General features: G+C 44.5%; 1 protein-coding gene across 12 annotated transcripts in view; it reads left to right on the top strand.

Moving 5' to 3' along the window:
* Positions 1 to 25,858, top strand: part of PRC1 (protein regulator of cytokinesis 1) — a 29,197-nt gene extending 3,339 nt beyond the window's left edge. The window contains exons 2-15 of one of the 12 annotated variants that reach the window (XM_073013013.1): positions 6,686 to 6,818; positions 7,362 to 7,484; positions 9,808 to 10,041; positions 10,120 to 10,290; positions 10,759 to 10,908; positions 11,403 to 11,550; positions 12,817 to 12,953; positions 15,304 to 15,399; positions 17,233 to 17,379; positions 17,602 to 17,712; positions 21,406 to 21,516; positions 22,270 to 22,446; positions 22,776 to 22,814; positions 25,239 to 25,858. In XM_073013013.1, the coding sequence (XP_072869114.1) occupies positions 6,686 to 6,818; positions 7,362 to 7,484; positions 9,808 to 10,041; positions 10,120 to 10,290; positions 10,759 to 10,908; positions 11,403 to 11,550; positions 12,817 to 12,953; positions 15,304 to 15,399; positions 17,233 to 17,379; positions 17,602 to 17,712; positions 21,406 to 21,516; positions 22,270 to 22,446; positions 22,776 to 22,814; positions 25,239 to 25,715 (2,254 nt within the window). In that variant the 3' untranslated portion in view covers positions 25,716 to 25,858. Of the gene's footprint in view, positions 1 to 6,671; positions 6,819 to 7,361; positions 7,485 to 9,807; positions 10,042 to 10,119; positions 10,291 to 10,758; positions 10,909 to 11,402; positions 11,551 to 12,816; positions 12,954 to 15,303; positions 15,400 to 17,232; positions 17,380 to 17,601; positions 17,713 to 21,405; positions 21,517 to 22,269; positions 22,447 to 22,772; positions 22,815 to 24,690 lie in introns of all 12 variants that reach the window. The other 11 variants (XM_073013015.1, XM_007990425.3, XM_073013017.1 and 8 more) reach the window with 11 other exon arrangements.
* Positions 25,859 to 26,088: the final 230 nt, after the last annotated feature.

The raw sequence follows: 26,088 nt of genomic DNA, 5'->3' as shown, positions 1-26,088 counted from the left end.
AGTAGAGATGGGGTTTCACATGTTGGCCAGGCTGATCTCTAGCTCCTGATCTCAGGTGATCAGCCTGCCTTGGCCTCCCAAAGTGCTGGGATTACACAACGTGAGCCACCACGCCCAGCCATAGTAAAAATCTGTAAGTTTTTCAATTAAGTCACAAATCAAAAAAATTTCAGATTATGTGCCGAGATGTTTTTAATAACAGCTTTGAGATATAATCCACATACCATACAATGTACTTAAAGTGTATAATTCAGTGATTTTCAGAATATTCAGAGTTGTGCAATCATCACTGCAATCAATTTTAGAACATTTTTATCACCCCTTTAAAATCCCATTAGCGGTCAGTCCCCTTTCACTCCATGGTCCAAATTCTCCCCACCCCCAACTACAAATCTACTTTTTGGCTAGGCAAGGTGGTGCACACCTATAATTGCAGCACTTTGGGAGCCCAAGGTGGGAGGACTACTTGAGCCCAGGAGTTCAAGAACAGCTTGGGAGACTCTGCCTCTACAAAAAAAAATTCATTTTTTTTTTTTTTTTTTTTTGAGATGGAGTCTCACTCTGTCACCCAGGCTGGAGTACAGTGACGCGATCTCGGCTCACTGCAACCTCTGCCCCCTGGATTCAAGCGATTCTCCTGCCTCAGCCTCCCGAGTAGCTGGGATTACAGGTGCCCACCACCACACCCAGCTAATTTTTGTATTTTTAGTAGAGATGGGGTTTCACCATATTGGCCAGGCTGGTGTCAAACTCCTGACTTCATGATCCACCGGTCTTGGCCTCCCAAAGTGCTGGGATTACAGGCGTAAGCCACCGTGCCTGGCCTAAAAAAAATTTTTTTTTGTTTAAGTTAGCTGGGTGTGGTGGCTCATATCTGCAGTCTCAGCTACTCTGGAAGCTGAGGTGGGAGAATCACCTGAGCCTAGAAGGTTGAGGCTGCAGTGAGCCATGATCATGTTACTGCACTCCAGCCTAGGTGAAAGATGTCTCAAAAAAAACATACAAACCCCAAATCTACTTTTTACCTATTCTGGATATATCATATAAACGGAACCATAGCTGTTGTGGTCTTTTGTGACTTGCTTCTTTGACTTAGCATAATATTTTCAAGGTTTATTGCCAAATAATATTCCATTGTATGGCTATATGCTACATTTTATTTACCCATTCATAAATTGATGGCTATTTGTTTTGTTTTGTTTTGTTTTGTTTTCACTTTTTGGCTATTGTAAGTAATGCTGCTATAAACATTTGTGTAGTTTTCGTATAAATGTGTTTTCATTTATTTTTGATAAATACCCAGTAATAAAATTGCCGGGTTGTATGAACTCCATTAAACTGAGGGGCTGGGTGTCATGGCTCACGTCTGTAATCCCAACACTTTGGGAGGCTAACGTGGGAGGATTGCTTGGGCCCAGAAGTTCAAGACCAGCCTGAGCAACATGGCAAATCTTTAAAAAAAAACCAAAAAAACAAAAACGAAAATTAGCCAACCATGATAGCACGTCTGTGGTCCCAGCTACTTGGGAGACTAAGGCGGGAGAATTGCTTGAGCCAGGGACCTTGAAGCTGCAGTGAGCTATGATCACAGCACTGCACTCCAGCCCAGGTGACAGTGAGGCCCTGTCTCAAAAAACAAAAAAACAACTGAGGAACTACCAGACTGTTTTCCAAAGAGGCTGCACTGTTTTGCATTCCCACGAGCAGTGTTTGAGGGTTCTAGTTTCTTTAGATTCTCACCAATACTTGTTGCTATATATATATTTTTTTATTATAGCCATCCTGTTGGCTGTGAAGTGGTTTTGATTTGCATTTCCCTAATGACTAACATTGAGCATCTTTTCATGTGCTTATTGGCCATTTGCATATCTTCTTTGGATGGAGAAATGTCTATTCAGATTCTCTGCCTATTGTGCTAGATTTTTTTTATTCAGGAAAATGATCACTTTACCTTGTAGATATGTTACAGAGATAGGCAGCCCTGCTTGTAAACCTTCATCAGGATCCTAGAATACATAATACCTCTATTAGGTTAGGTAGGTTAGGAGCATAGGACCCTTTGGCAGGAATTCAGGGCCATTCATTTTACATCTGTTGAACAACTACTATGCGTTAGGGTGTGGTAAAATGAAGATGAATAAGATGTGGTGGTCCTTGCCCTTGAGTTTATGGTCTACTAGGGGCCTGGGGGAAAATGGCAAGTGAGTGACAAGTCCACAGGTCTCCAGAGGAGGTGGTGGCAGATAGAAGGAACTGAACGTACAAAGCACGGTGACATCAGAAAATGAGGGCTGCATGTGGTTTATTGACGGGCACTGTTCAGGGAATGCCCAGGAAGTTCAGTTGGCTGGAGACTTGGGGAGTGACAAGTGGCAGAGATTAGCAAACTCTGAGAGTTTTAGAAGGCCTTTCCACGGAAGGTGGTTGAACTATTTCCTGAGGGCAATGGGACCTTTGAAGGGGAGTAGTTAAGCAGGGAGCTGATGGGATTTGTTGTTATGAACAACTAGCTGTTCTGTGGAGATTGGCTGGGCAGGGGTAGTAGGTCTGTCAGATTGAGGAGACTGGTATACTTAAGTAATGACCTTCAGAGCAGTGCCCCCGGCTGGCCTGTCTGGAAGCCAGGGTTTTGCATCCAGATCGAATATTGGCCACAGATCGGATCTTAAAAGTTATTTTTAACAAAATGCTAATATTAGGATTTTAACTTGTGCATTCTTGTGTCTTCAAAATGAGGTGCAAAAGGAGTGTTTGCCTGGGGAAGCTCTTTAGTTGGACTTTAGTTGAGATTATGTTAAATAAATGCCTTACTGTTAACATTTCTTTTTTTCTTTTTCTGTTAGACTTGAACCGTTAACATTTCTAAAGTGAAGGGAGTACAGTAAATTCTTTTTTTTTTTTTTTGAGACGGAGTCTCGCTCTGTCGCCGGGCAGTGGCTGGATCTCAGCTCACTGCAAGCTCCGCCTCCCGGGTTTACGCCATTCTCCTGCCTCAGCCTCCCGAGTGGCTGGGACTACAGGCGCCTGCTACCTCGCCCGGCTAGTTTTTCGTATTTTTTAAGTAGAGACGGGGTTTCACTGTGTTAGCCAGGATGGTCTCGATCTCCTGACCTTGTGATCCACCCATCTCGGCCTCCCAAAGTGTTGGGATTACAGGCTTGAGCCACCGCGCCCGGCCAGTAAATTCTTTTAAACGTTTGTCAGTATTTGGGTGTTGGTATGGCCATCTGGTATAGGCAACAGGTACTTGTGTAGAAATGTTTCTTCAACAAGAACAGGCAACCTCTAAACTGGGATTTCATGGCTGGAGATATTTTGGATGTGAATGTATTAACAGCTTTGGAGAGACACATTGTTAGAGATTAGGCTGGTGACTTGTAGAACCACCGAAAGCTCTGAGACAGAAAGGGGCTAATGAAAGTCTCTAGCTCCAGTTGGGTGTGGACGGCACACAAACAGCTAAGTGTTTAAGTGATTTGCTGCAGGCTTCTCAGCTGACTGGAAGCAGAGAACATCTAGATTGCAGTTTCTCTGGTGCCAGGGCAGTCTTAGTTGTCCTGTTATATCTAAGAAAAGGGAGAAAAATTTCTATTCTTTAAATGTTCTGTAAATCAGACTAATGGTTCTAATTTTTAAAGTAAACTTTTCTTAAAAGATACAGAAGCCAGTTAAATTTGTATTTTAGATAAATAATTTTTTGTTAAAATAAGCTTTTGGTAACTGAAGAATAACATACATTCAGAAACATACAGAAATCAAGTGTAAACTCAGTGAAATTTTCACAGTTGATGCACCTGTGTAAGCAGCAACCCAGAAGCCCTCTACCAGTCACTGCCTCCTCTGAGCCAAAAGAGCCACTATCCTGACTTCTGAAAGCATAGATTAGTTTGGCCTGATTTTTTGTTTTCATTTTTGAGATAGGGTGTTGCTTTGTTGCTCGGGCTGGAGTACAGTGATCACAGCTCACTGCAGCCTCATCCTCCCATGCTCAAGCAATCCTCCCACCTCAGCCTCCTGAGTAGCTGGGACTATAGGCATACGCCACTGCGCCCAGCTAATTTTTTTTTTGATAGACACAGAGTCTCACTGTTGCCCAGGATGATCTCAAACTCCTGGGCTCAACCAATCCTCCTGCCTCGGCCTTGCAAGGTGCTAGGAATACAGGCGTGAACTACCACGCCTGACCAGTTTTGCCTGTTTTTGAACTTTATGTCAATGGAATCACATAGTGATACACACTTGCGTATCTGGTGGCTTTTGCTCAACCTAAAGTGTTTTTTTTTTTCTTCCTCTTCCCCTTACAACTTTTTTTTAAGTTATTTGACTTCATTAAAAAAATGAAAAGACGGCCGGGCACGGTGGCTCAAGCCTGTAATCCCAGCACTTTGGGAGGCCGAGACGGGCGGATCACGAGGTCAGGAGATCGAGACCATCCTGGCTAACCCGGTGAAACCCCGTCTCTACTAAAAAAAATACAAAAAACTAGCCGGGCAAGGTGGCGGGTGCCTGTAGTCCCAGCTACTCGGGAGGCTGAGGCAGGAGAATGGCGTAAACCTGGGAGGCGGAGCTTGCAGTGAGCTGAGATCCGGCCACTACACTCCAGCCTGGGCCACAGAGCAAGACTCCGTCTCAAAAAAAAAAAAAAAAAAGAAAAAAAAAAAAAGAAAAGATTTGAGGTATAATTCATACATAGTAAAATGGACTCACTTTACAGGTAGTTTCAATTGTATACTGTTATATAATCACCATCAAGATCTAGAACTATTTCATCACCCCAAAAAGGTAAAATTTAAAAATAAATAAATAAAATAGAAAAATAATAATTTTAGCTTTCCATGTCATGTGTAGTGTGTTCATTTCCTTTTTTGAGACAGTTTCGCTCTGTTGCCCAAGCTGGAGTTCAGCGGTACGGTCTTTGCTCACAGCAACCTCGGCTCACTGCAAACCCCACTTCCCGGGTTCAAGTGATTCTCCTGCTTCAGCCTCCCCAGTAGCTGGGATTACAGGCGCACCACCACACCCAGCTAATTTTTTGTGTTTTTAGTAGAGACAGGGTTTCCCCATGTTGGCCAGGCTGGTCTCAAACTCCTAACCTCAAGTGATCCGTTCCCCTTGGCCTCCCAGAGTGCTGGAATTATAGGTGTGAGCCACTGCACCCAGCCGGTTTGTTCATTTTCATTGCTGTATTATTGTACGGTAGGAATGTACTATTCGTTCTGTTGATAGACATCTAGGCTGTTTCTGTTTCCATAATATTATGAGTAGTGCTTCTCTAACCATTCTCATATGTGTCTTTGGTGAAGGTATGTGTTCATTTCTGCTAGGTATGTATGTAGAGGTAGAACTGCTGGGTTCAGCTTTAGTAGATAGACTGCCAACAGTTTTTAAAATAGTTGTACCAATTTACACTATGCCATCAGCATATGAAAGTTCTCACTTTTCTATATACTCACCAACACTTAATGTTGTCTTTTTAACTTTAGCCATTCTTTGAGCTGCTAGTTGTAATTTAAGAAGAATAGGCTGGGCGAGGTGGCTCATGCCTGTAAAGTACTTTGGGAGGCCAAGGCAGGTGGATCACTTGGGGTCAGGAGTTCGAGACCAGCATGGCCAACATGGTAAAACCCCATCTCAACGGCTTTTTAACTTTAGCCATTCTTTGAGCTGCTAGTTGTAATTTAAGAATACTAGGCTGGGCGCAGTGGCTCTTGCCTGTAATCCCGGCACTTTGGGAGGCCAAGGCAAGTGGGTTTTTGTGTTTTTGTAAAAATACAAAAATTAGCTGGGCGTGGTAGCGCATGCCTGTGATCTGAGCTACTTGGTAGGCTGAAGCAGGAGAATCACTTGAACCTGCCAGGTAGAGGTTGGAGTGAGCTGAGATCATGCCACTGCACTCCAGCCAGGGCAACAGAGCGACATTCTGTCTCAAAAAAAAAAAAAGAAGAAGAAGAAGAAGAACGAAAAAATAAATAAAATTAAAAGGCCAGGCACGGTGGCTCACATATGTAATCCTAGCACTTTGGGAGGCTGAGGAGGGAGGATCACTTGAGGCTGGGAATTCGAGACCCGCCTGGCCAACATGGCAAAACCCCATCTCTACTAAAAATACAAAAATTAGTTGGGCGTGGTAGCACGTGCCTGTAGTCCCACCTATTCAGGGGCTGAGTCAGGAGAATCATTTGAACGCAAAAGGTGGAGGCTGCAGTGAGCCAAAATCGCACCACTGCACTCCAGCCTAGGCGACAGAGCAAGACACTGTGTCAAAAAACAAACAAACAAACAAACAAAAAACCCAAAAAATAGTAATAAATTGCCAGATATTTTTGTAGGAGTTTCTTACCAACAAGTTCTTGTGTTAGTTTATTTTACCAACATTTTTGTCTGGTTTTTCTTTAGTAAAAGTATTTATAATTCTGTATTATAATTCCATAGGTAGATCATTGTTGAAAGTCCAGAAGGTTGAGCTTCCATGATGTAATATGATATGACATCTTGCATTGCTAGTGGTATTTGGTAGGAAAAGGGATGGGGAGTGGTTAAAGGTGAATTAAGCTGAATGCCTGTTTTCAATTTGTTTTTTTCTCGAGGCCACTGAGAAGCCAGTCTTTTTAGTTCTTGAAAATAGTGCTTTTAGTCCGGAGGCTGTGACTGATGTAACTAACAGGTCTTAGGTTTTGGTTTTCAGTGAGGTGCTGGCGGAGGAGTCCATAGTATGTCTGCAGAAAGCCCTAAATCACCTTCGGGAAATATGGGAGCTAATTGGGATTCCAGAGGACCAGCGGTTACAAAGAACTGAGGTGGTAAAGAAGCATATCAAGGTGGGTTGAATAGTGCTGGTCTCTGCATTGGACCTGGGTAAGGATATTGGTGTCTCACCCGAGATAGCATGCAGAAGGGACATGTGATCATCGGCACTGGGATAGCACAGGCTCTTCCTGTTTGGTTTGGTTTGGTTTTGAAGTCCCTTCTTGAAATTTGAGGAGGCTGGGCGCGGTGGCTCACGCCTGTAATCCCAGCACTTTGGGAGGCCGAGGCATGTGGATTGCTTGAGGTCAGGAGTTCAAGACCAGCCTGATCAACATGGTGAAACTCCATGTCTACTAAAAATACAAAAATTAGCTAGGCATGGTGGTGAGCACCTGTAATCCCAGCTACTTGGCAGGCTAAGACGGGAGAATCTATTGAACCTAGGAGGTGGAGGTTGCAGTGAGCCGAGAACGTGCCATTGCACTTCAGCCTGGGCAACAGAGTGAGACTCCATCTCAAAAAAAAGAAAAAAGAAATTTGAGGAGTTTGGTATTGGTGTTGGGAGGTTTTTTTCTCCATTGCCCCAAACTTATGGACTGTTTTCCCTCTTGTAGGAACTCCTGGATATGATGATTGCTGAAGAGGAAAGCCTGAAGGAAAGACTCATCAAAAGCATATCCGTCTGTCAAAAAGAGCTGAGCACGCTGTGCAGCGAGTTACGTGTTGAGCCATTTCAGGTCCGTGGCAGCCCACAGGGTCTCTGGGGATCTGTCTGAGGCCTGAGATTTAGGAAGTAGCGTTGACTTGGGCCTGCAGATGGAAGGCTTCCTCATAGGGATGGAGCTAGACATGAGAAGTGGGGAAAACATGCTGGGCGTAATTAGGCCCAGCAGAGAGTGATTCTCACCTCTGTAGAGAGTTGCCCTGGTAAGAGGTAAAACAACTAATAGATGATCAAAAAGAAGCTGCTGTTTACCATAGTTTTGCTTTGTAGGGAATATTAATTTTTTTTAATAAACTCTGAGAAAAAGGTAGGCATAGATGGTGCTGCACTGTTCTTTCTCTGAAAGAAAATGAAAACAGGAACAAAAGTAATGATAAAAGGAATACTACGAAAAAAACAAACCTTTGTGGGTTTTATCATACCCAGAAGCTGCATACCACTGAACCAGCCAAAATAGCTACTTCAGAAGAAATGTCTCAAAAGCTGGAATATTGGGAGTGCATAGTCCAGTTCAGAGCATGCCATGACATCCATCTGGGTATGGAGCTGAGAAGTGGCTATATTGTGGTCCATTGCAAGTCAGGGACTTGAGTGAGGACACCAGAAAGGATGAAATGAATAACAGATGGGGTCCTGAAAAATCTCTGCTTAGAACCAGTAAAAACAGTGCCAGGATCACAAAAATTCGGACAGATGTGGAGCTTGGAAAGATAATGAGTACATCCATAAGGTTCTCAGGTCCCTCTTCCTGTTACAGGAAGACCTGCCTGGGTATCTATTTGGAGTTAGCTTAGGAGGGAGACCCCCTTTAAAGGGCAAAGGGTAATTCATACCTGGTAGCCAAGAGCAATCAGGCAGAAGAGAACATGAAGTGGAGCTTCCTGGAGTCAACATAAATTTCATAAATATAATTGATTTTGGACATAGTTTCTCTTTCTTTTTTCACATTCAATGTGAAATTGGGCGAGAAGTGAGGTGTACGATGATATATCTCCCTTAAGTTGCCTGATATTCCTAGTTCACAATGTTAAATGAAATTGTGTAAATTTATAGGACATATAGGAAAAATTTTTATGTCCTATAAAAAAATGCCACTTTTTTTTTCTTGTTAACCAATTAGGAGTAGAGCAGGGACTACCAGAAGGGTTTTTGTTGCTAAGGTGAGACGATGTTCATAGGAATAGTAGGGTGAGTATTTAGATATGAGCTAGGCATGCCACCCTACAGCTAACCCAAAGGAAGCTTTCCAGCCAATTTACGCATTTATTTATTTATTTATTTAGAGACAGAGTCTCGCTGTGTTGCCCAGGCTGGAGTGCAATGGTGCAGTCTCGGCTCACTGCAGCCTCCGCCTCCCGGGTTCAAGCGATTCTCCTGCCTTAGCCTCCTAAGTAGCTGGGATTACAGGTGCCTGTCACCATGCCTGGCTAATTTTTCTATTTTTAGTAAAGAGGGGGTTTCACCATGTTGGCCAGGCTGGTCTCCAACTGCTGACCTCGTAATCCCAAAGTGCTGGGATTATAGGTGTCAGCCACCGTGCCTGGCTGCCAACTTAACACTTTTTATAAAAGTGCCTAGTGCCTGGAGTAGTCTAATCATAGAGAGAAAAGGTAGAATGGTGGTTGCCAGGCTTGGAGAAAGGAAAAAAATGGGGACTTATTGTTTGAGTATGAAGTTTCACTTTTGCAAGAGGAAATGAGTTTTGGAGGTGATGGTCATGATTGCACAGCAATATGACTGCACTTAATACCACTGAACTGTACACTTAATGGTTAAGAGGATAAATTTTATGTTATATGTATTCTTTTTTTTTTCAAGACAGAGTCTCGCTTTGTCGCCCAGGCTGGAGTGCAGTGGCGCGATCTGGGCTCACTGCAAGCTCTGCCTCCTTGGTTCACGCCATTCTCCTGCCTCAGCCTCCCAAGTAGCTGGGACTACAGGTGCCTGCCACCTCGCCTGGCTAGTTTTTTGTATTTTTTTAATTAGAGATGGGGTTTCACCGTGTTAGCCAGGATGGTCTCGATCTCCTGACCTCGTGATCCGCCCGTCTCGGCCTCCCAAAGTGCTGGGATTACAGGCTTGAGCCACCGCGCCCAGCCTATGTTATATGTATTCTACCACAAGTTTTAAAATTGGAGGAAAAAGTACCCTATTCACCTTTCCTCACTGGGACCTTCCTTTGGAAACCCTCTTTATGCCATATTCTGTTGACCATGAGTTGACTTACTTGTAAGTTTAACTGAAAGTCTGTCATCCAAGCCTTCTTATGTTATCCTTCTCTTCCTTTGAAGGAATTCACTTGGAATCTTGTAACAGTGGTACATTGTCTTATTCAGGAAGAAGGAGAGACAACCATCTTGCAACTAGAAAAAGATTTGCGCACCCAGGTGGAATTGATGCGAAAACAGAAAAAGGAGAGAAAACAGGAACTGAAGCTACTTCAAGAGCAAGATCAAGAACTGTGTGAAATTCTTTGTATGCCCCACTACGATATTGACAGTGCCTCAGTGCCCAGCTTAGAGGAGCTGAACCAGTTCAGGCAACATGTGACAACTTTGAGGGAAACAAAGGTACACTGCCTACATTTGTACTTCCTAAAAACCACTTTGGTTTTCCTCTAGGTATCTTGTAATTGCTTTGTTTTAAAGGCTTCTAGGCGTGAGGAGTTTGTCAGTATAAAGAGACAGATCATACTGTGTATGGAAGAATTAGACCACACCCCAGACACAAGCTTTGAAAGAGATGTGGTGTGTGAAGACGAAGATGCCTTTTGTTTGTCTTTGGAGAATATTGCAACACTACAAAAGTTGCTACGGCAGGTACTGTCTTCTCAAATTATGCCCTAGGATCTCCGTAGTATATAGTTTGAAAAAAACTGACAGCTGTTTCTTCAGTCTTAAATAAGGAGACAATGTAAGATGAGAGAATGAGGGAAGATAAGGATAGTAATATATGATATACAACCTTGATTTTTGTTTACTAGTTAAAAAAGCTTTATATGTAGCTCCAAGAAAATGAAATTATAGATGAAATAACATTAGTCATTTGAATTAGATTAGTGTTTAATTAAAATTGTTTTCAGTTCTAAATTTGAATGCTAATTCTTGGAGTCCGAGATCCTGACAGCCTTACAGCTTGTGTTTAGGAGGCATTAAAACATGCTACTTTGAGTTCTCATGAAAGTGCCTCCTCTACCCATGGGTCCAGACGTTTCTTTGCGGGAGGCCAGAGGGCTAGCCTCTGTGCTGCTGCTTTGCTGTGAGTGACACTGGCTTTCTGTGCTGTAGCTGGAAATGCGGAAATCACAAAATGAAGCAGTGTGTGAGGGGCTGCGTGCTCAAATCCGAGAGCTCTGGGACAGGTTGCAAATACCTGAAGAAGAAAGAGAAGCTGTGGCCACCGTTATGTCTGGGTCAAAGGCCAAGGTCCGGAAAGCGGTAAGAAACCCAATGGGTACTGGGTCAGAGTCTTCTCTTAGCACTTCTGTGTTAGTCATAAAGACTGTTGATTTGGCCTGGCGCAGTGGTTCATGCCTCTAATCCCAGCACTTTGGGAGGCTGAGGTGGGTGAATCATTTGAGATCAGGAGTTCGAGACCAGCCTGGACAACATGGCGAAACCCTGTATCTACTAAAAATACAAAAATTAGCCAGGCGGTAGTGGCACATGCCTGTAATCCCAGCTACTTGGGAGGCTGAGACAGGAGAATCGCTTGAGCCTGGGAGGTGGAGGGGTGTAGTGAGCCAAGGTCATGCCACTGCACTCCAGTCTGGGCGAGAGAGTAAGGCTGTGTCTCAAAAAAAAAAAAAGTATTGATTTATAACACCTTTGTGGCTTTGCATTATAATTTTACTTAAAAGGGAGGGACCCTTTGCAAACTTTAGTGAATATAAAAGTATGACAGCCACCTTTAACAAGTTTCTTTCTTTCAGCTGCAATTAGAAGTGGATCGGTTGGAAGAACTGAAAATGCAAAACATGAAGAAAGTGATTGAGGCAATTCGAGTGGAGCTGGTTCAGTACTGGGACCAGTGCTTTTATAGCCAGGAGCAGAGACAAGCTTTTGCCCCTTTCTATGCTGGTTAGTACAGGAGTGAGGTCTTTGGTTTGTTTGTTTGGAGACAGGTCTTACTCTGTTGCCCAACCTGGTCTCAAATTCCTAGGCTCAAACAGTCCTCCCACCTCGGCCTCCCAAAGTGTTGGGCCACCACACCCAGTCAAAAGTGTGGTCTTCCTGTGGCCTGCTCACTAGTTTTTAAGACATCCAGACATTCAACAGGAAGTATTTCCTCTTCTGAACAGATAAAGCCACCTTTTCAAGACATTTAGCCTATTTGCCATTCCTGTATGAAAAAGCATTTGCAAATATTATTGGGAAATACTCGTCTCTTGCTTTCTGAAGCAATATGTCACTGTAGCTTCTAGCTGTGAAGCTTAAGTTTTTATCAGGTGCTTACTTTTTGCAGGTGCAGTGTCAAACCCTTAATATTATTTCACAGAATCCTCATGTCAAGAGCTAAGGATACTAAAGCACATAAATACTGAGTAACTTAACCCAGAGACATACAGTGGTAAATGCCAGAGCCTATGTTTGGGCCAAAAGGAGCTTGACTCCTGGAGCCCAGTGGATTTCTAGTCTAAACTGAACTGAATATAAAGATGAAGCTATCCCAACTAAATTCAACAGATGTTTTTGCACATTTTCTGTGATCCACGCCTCTACTGGCTGGGCAAGACAGAAAAGAAGAATATGAAAGAAACCGAAGACAAGGCAAGAGATGATGCAGATTTTTTTTTTTTTTTTTTTTTTTTAATTTATTTTTTTTGAGACGGAGTCTCGCTCTGTCGCCCAGGCTGGAGTGCAGTGGCGCAATCTCGGCTCACTGCAAGCTCCGCCTCCCGGGTTCACGCCATTCTCCTACCTCAGCCTCCCGAGTAGCTGGGACTACAGGCGCCCGCCACTGCACCCGGCTAATTTTTTTCTATTTTTTAGTAGAGACGGGGTTTCACCATGGTCTTGATCTCCTGACCTTGTGATCCGCCCGCCTCAGCCTCCCAAAGTGCTGGGATTACAGGCGTGAGCCACCGCGCCCGGCGATGATGCAGATTTTTGACGACATTATTTTAGTCTCTATCCTAGTCTCTTAGGCCCTAGTCCCTCAGGCCGATTGTGACAAAGCTGGTTTTTATTAACCACTATGTATCTATTACACACACACACGCCTCTTCCTGTATCAGTTTACTATAAGGAAAGAATCTATTTCCATTTTAGGGAATGGATGATTTGTAAAATTGGATACTAAACACTAGAGGAATTGTTTTAAACTACTGGGCCTATATTTTGCAGAGGACTACACAGAAAATCTGCTCCAGCTCCACGATGCTGAGATTGTGCAGTTAAAAAACTACTATGAAGTTCACAAGGAACTCTTCGAAGGTGTCCAGAAGTGGGAAGAAACCTGGAGGCTTTTCTTAGAGTTTGAGGTATTGCCCTAGTTTTTGTGTTTTTGTTAAGAAACCATGCCATGTACGGAATCAGTCCAGTTAGCTTTGTTCTTTGCCAGGCTTTTGATACCCCATCTTTAAGTCTCTCTGAATTTCTGCTGACCCCTCTATTTGGTAAGCTTATCTGCAGGGTCTTATAAGAGAAAAGCCCAAAATTAATGGCTTAAATAAGGTTGGCATTTCCTGCATGAATGAGGTTCAGAGGTGGGCAGTATGAGGCAGGCATAGCAGATCTGCACAGTGAGCAGGGCCCCAGGCTTCTCCAGCCCAGGGCGCTCCCCCACCACTAAGGGTGGACCTTATTCTCAGGGCCAGGATGGCTACTACTAGAGCTCCCACCCTGATGACACTTTTTTTTTTTTTTTTTTGGAGGTGGAGATTTGCTCGTCACCCAGGCTGGAGTGCAATGGCGCGATCTTGGCTCACCACAACCTCCACCTCATGGGTTGAAGCAATTCTTCTACCTCAGCCTCCCCAGTAGCTGGGATTACAGGCATGTGCCACCATGCCCGGCTAATTTTGTATTTTTAGTAGAGACAGGGTTTCACCATGTTGGCCAGGCTGGTCTCGAATTCCTGACTTCAGGTGACCCGTCCATCTCGGCCTCTCAGAGTGCTGGGATTATAGGCGTGAGCCACTGTGCCTGGCCCCTGATGGCACATTTCAGACAGTGTGGTGGAGGAAGGAACAAAGAAGGCATTGCCCCTCACTCCTTCAGGAGCTCTTCCTGGCTCTCTTCACAGCACCGTGGCTCACATGCTGTCAGCTGCTGGTGAGGCTGGGTGAATTGCTGCCCCAGGCAAATTCTGGTTCTGTTACTAAGGAAGGAGAGAAGAATGGATGTTGGGGCAGGCAACTAACATATTCTACCATTCCAGCTTTTGCTATTTACTTAGAAAATTGCATGGGTATTGATTCCTTTTCTTCTGATAGGCAGCACGGATGGGTTCCTTCAGAGCATTTTAGAGCTCAGGGACTATGGTGAGGCAAGTGAGGCGTGTAGGGCACAGATTGAGGGACACCTTGTTCTTGGGTTCATGCTGGCCCTGTTAGAGCTCAAAGGGCCTTCAGAGAATCTGAATTCAACTCCTTCAAGTTTACAGGCAGCAAACTAGGACTCAGAAGTGGAGAGAACTATGGGATATCTTACAGCTGTTTAAGAACAGATGTCTTTGTCCTCAGTTATTCTTTACTTCAGGTTACAACAAAAAGAAGAGTAAACATAAATAAGGAGGGCCGGGCACGGTGGCTCATGCCTGTAATCCCAGCACTTTGGGAGGCCGAGGCGGGCGGATCACAGGTCAGGATATCGAGTCCATCCTGGCTAACATGGTGAAACCCTGTCTGTAATAAAAAAATACAAAAAAATTAGCCAGGCATGGTGGTGGGCGCTTGTAGTCCCAGCTACTTGGGAGGCTGTGGGAGAAGAATGTCATGAACCCAGGAGCCAGAGCTTACAGTGAGCCCAGATGAAGGCACTGCACTCCAGCCTAGGTGACAAAGCAGGACTCCGTCTCAAAAAAAAAAAAAAAAAACCAACCATAAATAAGGAGCTAAGGCAGCAACCTTTGTTGACATGCTAGTATTTAAGAAGAAAACAAGAAATGAATTACCATCCTGTCTAGTAACGATTGGCTATCACCAATCAAGCAGTATGGAAGCGAAACAATTTAATTTTCAAGAATGTCTTCTAAATTTTTCTGCTTATGTGCCCCTATTTTTGAGTATACATACCTAATTTATAATTACAAGCTATATACTTGCATTACTGTTCTGATATACTATATATGTTCTAAAAGAAAACACATGCTGGTCCAAGAGTAGTGGCATTTATAACTCAGTGATCACAGCCAGTTACAGATTTGTTCCTGTCCCACTGCATTACTTGACTAGAAAGAAGACAGTAAAAAACAGAAAAGTTAATAAAAAGTTAAAAAGGATGAGAAGCTTTAACTATTTATTTTTATTTATTTATTTATTTTTTGAGTCTCACTCGTTGCTCAGGCTGGAGTGTAGTGGCGTGATCTCGGCTCACTGCACGCCACCTGGGTTCAAGTGATTCTCCTGCCTCAGTCTCCCAAGTAGCTGGGGCTACAGGTGACTGCTACCAGGCCCACTAATTTTTTTACTCTTAGTAGAGATGGGGTTTCACCATGTTGGCCAGGCTGGTCTCGAACTGTCGACCTCAGGTGATCCGCCCGCCTTGGCCTCCCAAAGTGCTGGGATTATAGGCGTGAGCCACTGCGCCCAGCAAGAACAAAGACTCTTAACAGAAGTTATTGGTCTCATGGTGCCAGGCTTTCTACTAATTAAAATGTACTTTTCACAGAGGAAAGCTTCAGATCCAAATCGATTTACAAACCGAGGAGGAAATCTTCTAAAAGAAGAAAAACAACGAGCCAAGCTCCAGAAAATGCTGCCTAAGGTAATATTATTGCTAAGGGTTTTTGGTGCTTGGTTACAAAGATACCTCACTATTTGTATGTCTTTTTCTTTCTATTGTTTAGCCCCAAAATGATTTTCTTCAAAGCTTAGGCAGAGATAATAAGTTATATATTCAGTATACGCAACTGTGTATCAAGGCGTATTCGTTTGCTAGGACTGGCATAACAAAGCACTACAGGCCGGGTGTGGTGGCTCACGCCTGTAATCCCAGCACTTTGGGAGGCTGGCGGATCACGAGGTCAGGAGTTCAAGACCAGCCTGGTCTCTACTCAAAATACAAAAATTAGCCAGGCATGGTGGCGGGCACCTGTAATCCCAGCTACTCAGGAGGCTGAAGCAGAGAATCGCTTGAACCTGGGAGGCAGAGATTGCAGTGAGCCAAGACCGCGCCACTGCACTCCAGCCTGGGCAACAGAGTGAGAGACTCCATCACAAAAAAAAAAAAAAAAAAAAACAGAAAACACTACGTACTGGGCAGCTTTGACAACAGCAACTTATTTTCTCACAACTCTAGAAACTGCAAATCTGATGACAAGATGTCATTGGCAGAGTTGGTTTCTTCTGAGGCCTCTCTCCTTGGCTTTGTAAATGGTCATCGTCTTCTCCGTGTCTTCACATGGTTTTCCCGCGATATGTGTGGCCCAATTACTCCCAGTCATATGAGATTAGGGCCCACCTAATGACCTCATTTTAACTGAATTCTTTTTGTTTTTTCTTCAAGAGATGGGGTCTTGCTATGTTGCCCAGGCTGGTCTTGGACTCCTGGCCTCAAGCAATCCTCCTGTCTCGGCCTCAGGAATGCTAGGATTATAGGAATGAGCCAGCACACTTGGCCTTAATTCTCTTTTTAATGACGCTGTCTCCAAATACAGTCACAATCTGAGGTACTGGGGGTTAAGGCTTCAACATTTGAATTTGGGGAGAAACACAATTCAGCCAGTTACATAAGGAAAGCCTTTGAGAGAGAGTGTCCTGTGGGCTTCATTACCATTTTCCACTTTGATAATACCACCATTTTTTTGAGTTAAGTCAGGGATATCATTTCAAAACACTCTCATTTAGTAATTCATCTATTCCTCACAACATCCCTATGAGGTTGGTATTATTTCCATTTTTACAGATGAGGAAACTGAGGTACTAAGAAGTTAGGTAAATCTGGCCAGGCATGGTGGCTCACTCCTGTAATCTCAGGGCTTTGGGAGGCCAGCAGTTTGAGACCAGCCTGGCCAACATGACGAAACCCCATCTCTACTAAAAATACAAAAATTAACCAGGCGTGGTGTATGCCTATTAATCCCAGCTACTCAGGAGGCTGAGGCACAAGAATCGCTTGAACCCGAGAGGTGGAGGTCGCAGTGAGCCAAGATCGTGCCACTGCACTCCAGCCTGGGCAGCAGACTGTCCCAAAAAAAAAAAAAAAAAAGTTATATAAATTTGCTCACTGCTTCACAGCCAGTAAAGACTGTGATTCCAGATTGAACCCCATTATGTCTGATTTCAGAGTCCTGCTCCTAATGTTCACTGCCTGTTTCATATTGCTGATCTTTACTGTGCTGCCTCCAACTTCAGGCACCAAAACCTTAGTGGTCAAACTTTGGGTTCTTGCCATTTTCCACTCTTGTATGTTGTGTGAATGAAATGTCCCCGGGCTTTGATTTCTGGTCACTCTGACCTGTACCTATGTGGGCCCAGCTACCTGAGATGAGGCTAGTGATGCTCTGGGGAGGAGGAGTCACTCTCTAGAGAAATCATTTCATTTGGGCTTTACACTAAAGAGTTGAAGTAATTAACATGTCCTTATTTGTGGTCTCAGCTGGAAGAAGAGTTGAAGGCACGAATTGAACTGTGGGAACAGGAACATTCAAAGGCATTTGTGGTGAATGGGCAGAAATTCATGGAGTATGTGGCAGAACAATGGGAGATGCATCGATTGGAGAAAGAGAGAGCCAAGCAGGAAAGAGTAAGTGTGAACGTGAACACAAATTGGGATAAGAGGAAGGTGGTAATCTGAGCAGCCCAGAGTCTCTGCCAGGGACCAGGGTTTGTTGAATAGGGAGCCTGTGGCAGCTCTTTTTAGCTCTGGCTGCGGAGACATGGGCAGAGACATGGTCCTGCTTCTGTTGCCATCCCAGACCTACTCTCTTCCTAAGATTTATCACTGTTGCTTCTGACTTTCACGCAGCAACTCAAGAACAAAAAACAGACAGAGACAGAGATGCTCTATGGCAGTGCTCCTCGAACACCGAGCAAGCGGCGAGGACTGGCTCCCAACACACCAGGCAAAGCACGTAAGGTAAACACAAGGCTTACGGAAGCACTGATTTCAAGGGAGTGGGTGAGGGTAGTCCCAGCCACCTCTTTGAACGGAGCCAGCCCCTCCACACCCGTAGGTATTTCTAGTCAGGTGGGACGAGAGACAGAAAAGAAATAAGACACACACAAAGTACAGAGAAAGAACAGTGGGCCCAGGAGATGAGCGCTCAGCATACAGAGGACCCATACCTGCACCGGTCTCTGAGTTCCCTCAGTATTTTTTATTATTTTCACTGTCTCAGCAAGGGGAATGCAGCAGGAGGACAGGGTGAGAGTGGGGAGAAGGTCAGCAGGAAAACATGTGAGCAAAGGAATCTGTGTCACAAATAAGTTCAAGGGAAAGTACTGTGCCTGGATGTGCATGTAGGCCAGATTTATGCTTCCCTCCACCCAAACATCTCAGCGTAGTAAAGGGTAACGAGACAGTATTGCCGCCAGCATATCTCGCCTCCAGCCACAGGGCGGTTTTCTCCTGTCTCAGAATAGAACAAATATATGATCGGGTTTTACACCGAGACATTCCGTTCCCAGGGGCATGCAGGAGACAGAGGCCTTCCTCTTTTACTAATCCTCCTCAGCACAGACCCTTTACCGGTGTCGGGTTAGGGGACGGTCAGGTCTTTCCATTCCCACGAGGCCCTATCTCTGGCTGTCTCAGTGGGGGAAAATACCTGGACAATACCCAGGCTTTCTTGGGCAGGGGTCCCTGCAGCGTTCCGCTGTGCATTGTGCCCCTGGTTAATCGAGAATGGAGAATGGCGATGACTTTTACCAAGCATACTGCCTGTAAACATACTGTTAACAAGGCACATCCTGCACAGCCCTAAATCCCTTAAACCTTGATTCCATACAGCACGTTTCTGTGAGTACAGGGTTGGGGCTAAAGTTGCAGATTAACAGCATCTCAAGGCAAAACAATTTTTCTTAGTGCAGATCAAAATGGAGTTTCTTATGTCTTCCTTTTTAGACACAGTAACAGTCTGATCTTTCTTTTCCCTACATCTCTTGCCCTCTGTCCTGCAGAGAGGGGAAAGGGTTCTTCTGTCCCTTCATGTCAAGTCCACTTGAGAGTGAATGGAAGGCTAAATAGCGGCTTATAGTGACAGTCACAGAGTGGCCAGCTTTGGTGTCTGCGCTTGAGTCCTTGCATTAAATTCGAGGGGTAGGGGGGGAATGATTGCTAACATTCTGGTAATGATGAAAAGAAAGCTTCATTGGTTTTCCCGAAAACCTGTAATGCTGTTTTCCCTGTAAGGCCAAGAGGTGGCCTTGTTGTACCATGTGAAAAACAACGTTCATGCTTACTTACTAAATGAAACATGTAATGATTCTTCATCTCTACAGCACAAAGTCAGAGAGGACTTTATTATTTATTTATTTATTTTTTTATTTTTATTTTTTTGAGACAGTTTCTCTCTTGTTGCCTAGGCTGGAGTGCAATGGCGTGTTCTCTGCTTACTACAGCCTCTGCCTCCTAGGTTCAAGCGATTCTCCTGCCTCAGCCTCCCAAGTAACTGGGATTACAGGCATGTGCCACCACGCCCAGCTAATTTTGTATTTTTAGTAGAGACAGGGTTTCTCCATGTTGGCTAGGCTGGTCTTGAATTCCTGACCTCAGGTGATCCACCCACCTCTACTTTCAAAGTGCTGGGATTACAAGCGTGAGCCTCTGCGCCTGGCCTACTTTTTTCTTTTTGATAAATAAAAGCATTATTTCTTCTCCCTACTCATAAATTATTTTTAGAGAGCGTCTTGCTCTGTCGCCCACACTGGAATGCAGTGGTGTCATAATGGCTCACTGCAGCTCAACCTCCTGGGCTCAAGTGATTCGCTAACCTCAGCCTCCTACGTAGCTGAGACTTACAGGCACATGCCACCATACCCAGCTAATTTTTTTTTTGTGGGGGGGGGGCGCGGTTTTTTGAGTTTTAGTAGAAACGAGGTCTCACTAAGTTGTCCAGGCTGGTCTCAAACTCCTGAGCTCAAGCAATCCTCCTGCCTCAGCCTCCCAAAGTGCTGGGATTACAGGGGATGAGCCACTGTGCCTGGCCTAAAATGTGTGTGTGTTGTTTTTGTTTTTGAGATGAAGTCTTGCTCTGTTGCCAAGCTGGAGTGCAGTGTCGTGATCTCGGCTCACTGTAGCCTCCGCCTCCTGGGTTCAGGTGATTCTTGTGCCTCAGCCTCCTGAGTAGCTGGGACTACAGGCCTGTGCCACCATGCCCACCTAATTTTTGTATTTTTAGTAGAGATGGGGTTTCACTTTGTTGGCCAGGATGGTCTCAATCTCTTGACCACAGAAGATCCTCCCGCCTCAGCCTCCCAAAGTGCTGGGATTACAGGCGTGAACCTCCACCTCCTGGGTTCAAGCGATTCTCCTGCCTCAGCCTCCCGAGTAGCTGGGATTACAGGTATGCGCTACCACACCCGGCTAATTTTTTATTTTTAGTAGAAATGGGGTTTCTCCATGTTGGTCAAGCTGGTCTCATACTCCCGACCTCAGATGATCCACCCACCTCGGCCTCCCAAAGTGCTGGATTGCAGGCATGAGCCACTGTGCCCAGCTCCCTAGAGTTTTTTTAATTAAAAAAAAAAAAAAAAAAAAAAAAAAAAAGTTTTGGCTGGGCGCAGTGGCTCAAGCCTGTAATCCTAATACTTTAGGAAGCCAAGGTAGGGGGATTGCTTGAACTCAGGAGTTCGGAAACTAGCCTGGGTAACATGTTGAAGCCCCATCTCTACTAAAAACACAAAAATTAGCTGGTTGTGGTAGCACACACCTGTGGTCCCAGCTACTGAGGAGGCTGGGGTTGGAGGATTGCTTGAGCCCAGAAGGTTGAGGCTGCAGTGAACCAAGATTGTACCACTGTACTCCAGCTTGGGTGACAGAGTGAGACCCCCATCTGAAAAACGTTTAGAGCTCTTATTAGCATATAAGTTTTGACATATGTACGTTTACATAATGAAACTGTCACCGTAAGTTAGATAATGAACATTTCCATGGTCCCCAAAGTTTCCTAGTGCCTCTTTGTATTACCTCCCTCCTTCCCTGGCTCCTGATTTGCCCTCAGCCTCTAGCTGTGGCAAGTAAGGATTTACTCTTTAACTACAGATATTTGCATTTTGAAACATTTTACATAGAATCCCGCAGTATATATTCTTTTTTGTCTGGCTTCTTTCATTTAGTATAGATTCATCTCTGTTGTTCAATGTATCAAAAAGTCACTCCTTTTTATTGCAGATCAATATTCATTCCACTGTATGAATTTGCCACAGTTTGTCCACTTACCTGCTGATGGGTATTTGGTTGTTTCCAGCTTTTGGCTGTTGCAGGTAGCTGCTATGAACATTTACATCTAAGTCTTTGTATGGATCTCTGCTTTCGTTTCTTTTGGGTAGAGACACCTGAGAGTAGAATGGCTGGGTCGTATGCTAGATGTCTTGTGCCACAGTGGTTGTACCATTTTACATTTCCATTTGCTGGATATCAATAGGCTTTGAAAATTTTCCACAGGTTTCTTCAAACCTATGCAGTATTAGACACAGCAGGCCCTTCACCATGTAAACCCATCTTCCCTGGACTGCCTCCAATAGTCATTTCTCTGTAGGGTAGAGACGGGTTGCTGGAAATGCTGAGGATGTTACTGCACATAAGTAACCCGTGTGTTCTTCTCTCTAGCTGAACACTACCACCATGTCCAATGCTACAGCCAATAGTAGCATTCGGCCTATCTTTGGAGGGACAATCTACCACTCCCCTGTGTCTCGACTTCCTCCTTCTGGCAGCAAGGTTAGTAAGCCCTGTGTCTAAGCACATCCTCACATGCATCCCTAGCCTGTTCACCCAGAGGCCCCACCTACTTGTTCTGGATTCTAAGATCCCTGGATTTGGTTCTTACTTACATGCTGAGAGTTGACAGATATAAGCTAGCTCACCATTAAATAATGGTCCAAAATTAATGTGCAAAAAAAGAGAACAGTCACTCTGAGCCCCACTGGTATCATGAGAAGCACTGGGATGTCTGGGAAACTGAAGATCAGGCAGGGTCACTGTGGACTCAATTCCAAGCCGACTCAATTCCAAGCCCAGTCTTCAGCTGGTATGGAGCTAGGTCCCCTACATGTGGGTTCCAGCCCAGTGAAACCAGATCACTAGACATGCCAAGTACTCAGTAGAGATGTTGAAAAGTATGTGGTAAAGCACAGTCTTTCCGATATTTTATTAGACTATGCACAAGATAGGTGTTCTGTAAATCAAGAATTCATATCTAAAAAAATTTTTTTCTAGAGATGGGGTTCTGTTATGTTGCCCAGGCTGGTCTTGAACATGTGGCCTCAAGCAATCCTCCTGCCTTGGCCTCCCAAAGTGTTGGGATTATAGGCGTGAGCCACACCCAGCCCCATATATATTTTATTTTTTAACCAAAAAGTATAGGATTATAGACATGAATATAAAGATAGTCTCAGCCATTGACCAGTGCAGGTATTGTGTGTGCACGTTCATTAGAAGGAGGATACATGGATCTCTTTCCTTTCTCTGCAGCCAGTTGCTGCTTCCACCTGTTCAGGGAAGAAAACACCCCGTACTGGCAGGCATGGAGCCAACAAGGAGAACCTGGAGCTCAACGGCAGCATCCTGAGTGGTGGGTACCCTGGCTCGGCCCCCCTCCAGCGCAACTTCAGCATTAATTCTGTTGCCAGCACCTATTCTGAGTTTGCGGTAATTCACCTTTTCTAATATCTACCAGTCTCTGGGGAGCACACAGTTGGGGCAGAGTGGGTATCTTCCCAGGGGCACCCAGGCTATTAGCTAGGGCAGCTACCTTGGAGGCTGAGAATCCCTTTCCTGCTTTGACCATGGCAGGGTGGGTGTGATTTAAGAGGGGGTTGTATAGGAAGGAAGTTGGCAGCAGCAACTAGACATTGAACCTGGATCCTTCTGCTTAATATATACCATTCCCTGGCTGCGGGAGGCAACCCCTCTATCACTGCCCTGGTGCTCTCTTGGTGGAGTTCTTGGTAATTGTCTCAATTCTTTGTTCTTAGAAGGATCCGTCCCTCTCTGACAGTTCCACTGTTGGGCTTCAGGTCTGTATGGCAACCCCTGCATGTCCCATGTCCCTTTTCCAAACTGATCTGTCATCTGCTAGCTTCATTCATCTGGGCACAGGGCTACACTAACCAATAATCTCGGCAGTGTTACAAAGGAAGCAGGAATTCCTATCATGGACTCAAAAAAAACACATCTGATTTACATTCACAACAGATTAATAAGAAAATTTGTTCAGACTTGAATTGGATTCTCAGCCCCTAAAGTCAGGCAGTTTTAAATTGTGTTTTAACAGAAAACCTTGACCCTCCCCAATTGTGACATCAAAGGCCTGCAGTAGCTGGAAAGAATAGAGGCCCCATCACATGGGGAAGGGAGCCCCAGCTGTGTGCTGCCTACAATGAGGCTCTTGGCCTGTGTGCTGATTATTTCCTGGAGTATATGCCTTCCTAACCTCAGGGCTCAACTGCCAGCTCTGTCTATTCTCAGCTAGCTAATGCCGATTTCCTCACCTTTGCCTCTTTCCATACATTGAGCTACTGAAGCATAGAAGCAGCATTGGAAGCACGTTTTTCCAGAATGCTCTTCACTTCCTAGTATCCTACTCTATATCTGCTAACACCTAATTACACTGCCTTTTACTTAATCTATCTTCTCTTCTCTCAATATTTTATTAGCAAGAGGTGAGGATGTCCCTCACCCTTGAGGGGATGTTGAGTTAAACCCCTAGCCTGCCTCCCCTCTTAATTGCTGCAGGGATGGAGAATGGAACAGTTGGCCAAGGCTGCAGCTAATTTTAATCACTGAAACTGGCTTCCTACTCCAGCAAGTTTTTCAAATTACATGGCTGGTGGTGCTTCTACCTATAAAAGTGGGTGTGTGTCACTCTGGCTGACTGCTGGACAGAGGTCCAGCTTTCTCTTTTTTGCTTGTTCAACCAAGGCCCATTTTATCTAGTTGAGGCTTAAATGTACCTGCCTATCTCTGTGGCTAGTCCTAGGTAGGTTCATCTGGTTTGGGTTGCTATGGCTGATAGACTCCACCAGGCAGCACCAAAGCCAGTAAACTAACCTCTGCTAATATCTGTCTTTCTCAATGGCCATTCATGCTTTATCTTTTGCTGCTATACCATGTGCTCCAGCATGAGATCAAATCACCAGCAGGTTACAAGGCCTCAGCCCCAGGGATTGGTAGATATATGTTCTGGCCCATTGTTTTATAGAGGGCTTCAGGAGACCAAAGCTTGTTGCCTACTTGACGACTCTAAAGTAGCTTTGTGAAGTAGAGTCACGCCTCACTTAATGACAGGGATATGTTCTGAGAATGTGTGGGGCAATTTCATTGTGCACATATCAGTGTGTACTTAACAGTCCTAGACAGTACAGCCTACACACCTAAGCTATATGGTATGGCATTTTCCTCCTAGGCTACAAACCTGGGCAGCATGTTACAGAAAGAATACTATAGGCAATTGTGGGTTTTTTTGATTCAGGCTGGGATACTGTAGGCAGTTGTAACGCAATGGTAAGTATTTGTGTATCTAAACATAGAAAAGGTACAGTAAAAATATGGTATAATCTTATGGGACCACCATAGTGTATGTGGCCTGTTGTTAACTGAAACGTCATTATGTGGTGCATGACTGTATGAAGGATTTCTCTTCTCTGAGGTGTAACAGAAGGGACTGGCTGAGGAAAGGGATCACAGGTATGCGTGTACATGCACTCTGTCTATGACTAATAGAATGGTGCTCAGAGTTCTTCGCCTTTTACTCCTAACGCAGCCTATGCCAGGCTGGGGATCTCAGAGAAACTGCCTTCAAGGGACCTTTTGCTGACACTTAACCATACTTAGAAGGGTGGGGCATGTGTAATAGAGGCAGTATTGCCACTGATGTTATTTATTTTTCAACAGCGAGAACTTTCAAAGGCTTCCAAATCTGATGCTACTTCTGGAATCCTCAATTCAACCAACATCCAGTCCTGAGAAGCCCTGATCAGTCAACCAGCTGGGGCTTCCTGTGCCTAGACTGGACCTAGTTATATGGGGGTGACCGTAGTTTTTCTTCAGCGTAGGCGTGCTTGAAACCCTGGACAGGTTCCATGACCATGGGCCTAACTTAAAGATGTGAATGAGTGTTACAGATGAAAGTCCATCATAGGTTTGGTGGTCCTAGGAGACTTGGTTTTGACTTAAATACATTAAAAGTTTATGGCAGGAAGTGCAAATTTTAGCATATGGGGCCTGACCTCTACCACATAATTCTACTTGCTGAAGCATGATCAAAACTTGTTTTATTTCACCACTGTGTAGGAAAATGACTGACTATGCCCATCCCTGGGGTAATTCTGGCATGTATACCTGTAACTAGTAATTAACATCTTTTTTGTTTAGGCATGTTCAATTAAAGCTGTAGCTATCATAGCTTTGCTCTCACCTGAAGCTTTGTCCCCACCACACAGGACAGCCTTCCTCCTGATGAGAATGTCTGTGTGTCTGAAGTTGAGATGGCCTGCCCTACTGCCAAAGAGGTGACAGGAAGGCTGGGAACTGCTTTGTTAAATTGTGTTCAGTTCTGTTACACAGTGCAATGCCCTTTGTTGGGGGTATGCATGTATGAACACACATGCTTGTTGGAATGCTTTCCTCAGCGTTTCTCCCTGGCTCCCATCTCCCCATTCCTGTGCCTACTTTGCCTGAGTTCTTCTACCCCTGCAGTTGCCAGCTGCATTGGAAGTCTGTCTGTTTGTTCCAATGGGTTGGGCTGTCTTTGTCGTGGAGATCTGGAACTTTGCACATGTCACTACTGGGGAGTTGTTCCTGCTCTAGCATCCACGATGAGATGCCCTCTTTACCTACCCTCTCAATCACTACTCTTCTTGAAGCACTATTATTTATTCTTCCTCTGTCTGCCTGCAGCAGTACTACTGTCAACTTAGTGTAAATGGTTCTCAAAAGCTTACCAGTGTGGACTTGGTCTGTGTCGGCCACACTTGTTTACTCATACAGTACGTGTCCTGTTTTTAAAATATAAAATTATTCTTAAAAATAAATTAAAATCTGTATACTTACATTTCAAAAAGATACAGTGTGGTGTTTCCTTTTTATCCCCAGTCACTTTTTGAGTTGGTTGGTCTGTGTGTGAAAAACATAAACAGAAAAAACTAAAAGAACCTCCTGGAAATTTTTTTTTTTTTTTGAGACGGAGTCTTGCTCTGCCCAGGCTGGAGTGCTGTGGCACGATCTCAGCTCACAGCAAGCTCCGCCTCCTGGGTTCATGCCATTCTCCTGCCTCAACCTCCCGAGTAGCTG

This window comes from Chlorocebus sabaeus, chromosome 29, assembly GCF_047675955.1.
Source record: "Chlorocebus sabaeus isolate Y175 chromosome 29, mChlSab1.0.hap1, whole genome shotgun sequence".
NCBI lineage: Eukaryota > Metazoa > Chordata > Mammalia > Primates > Cercopithecidae > Chlorocebus > Chlorocebus sabaeus.
This window is presented reverse-complemented; position numbering and strand designations above follow the sequence as displayed.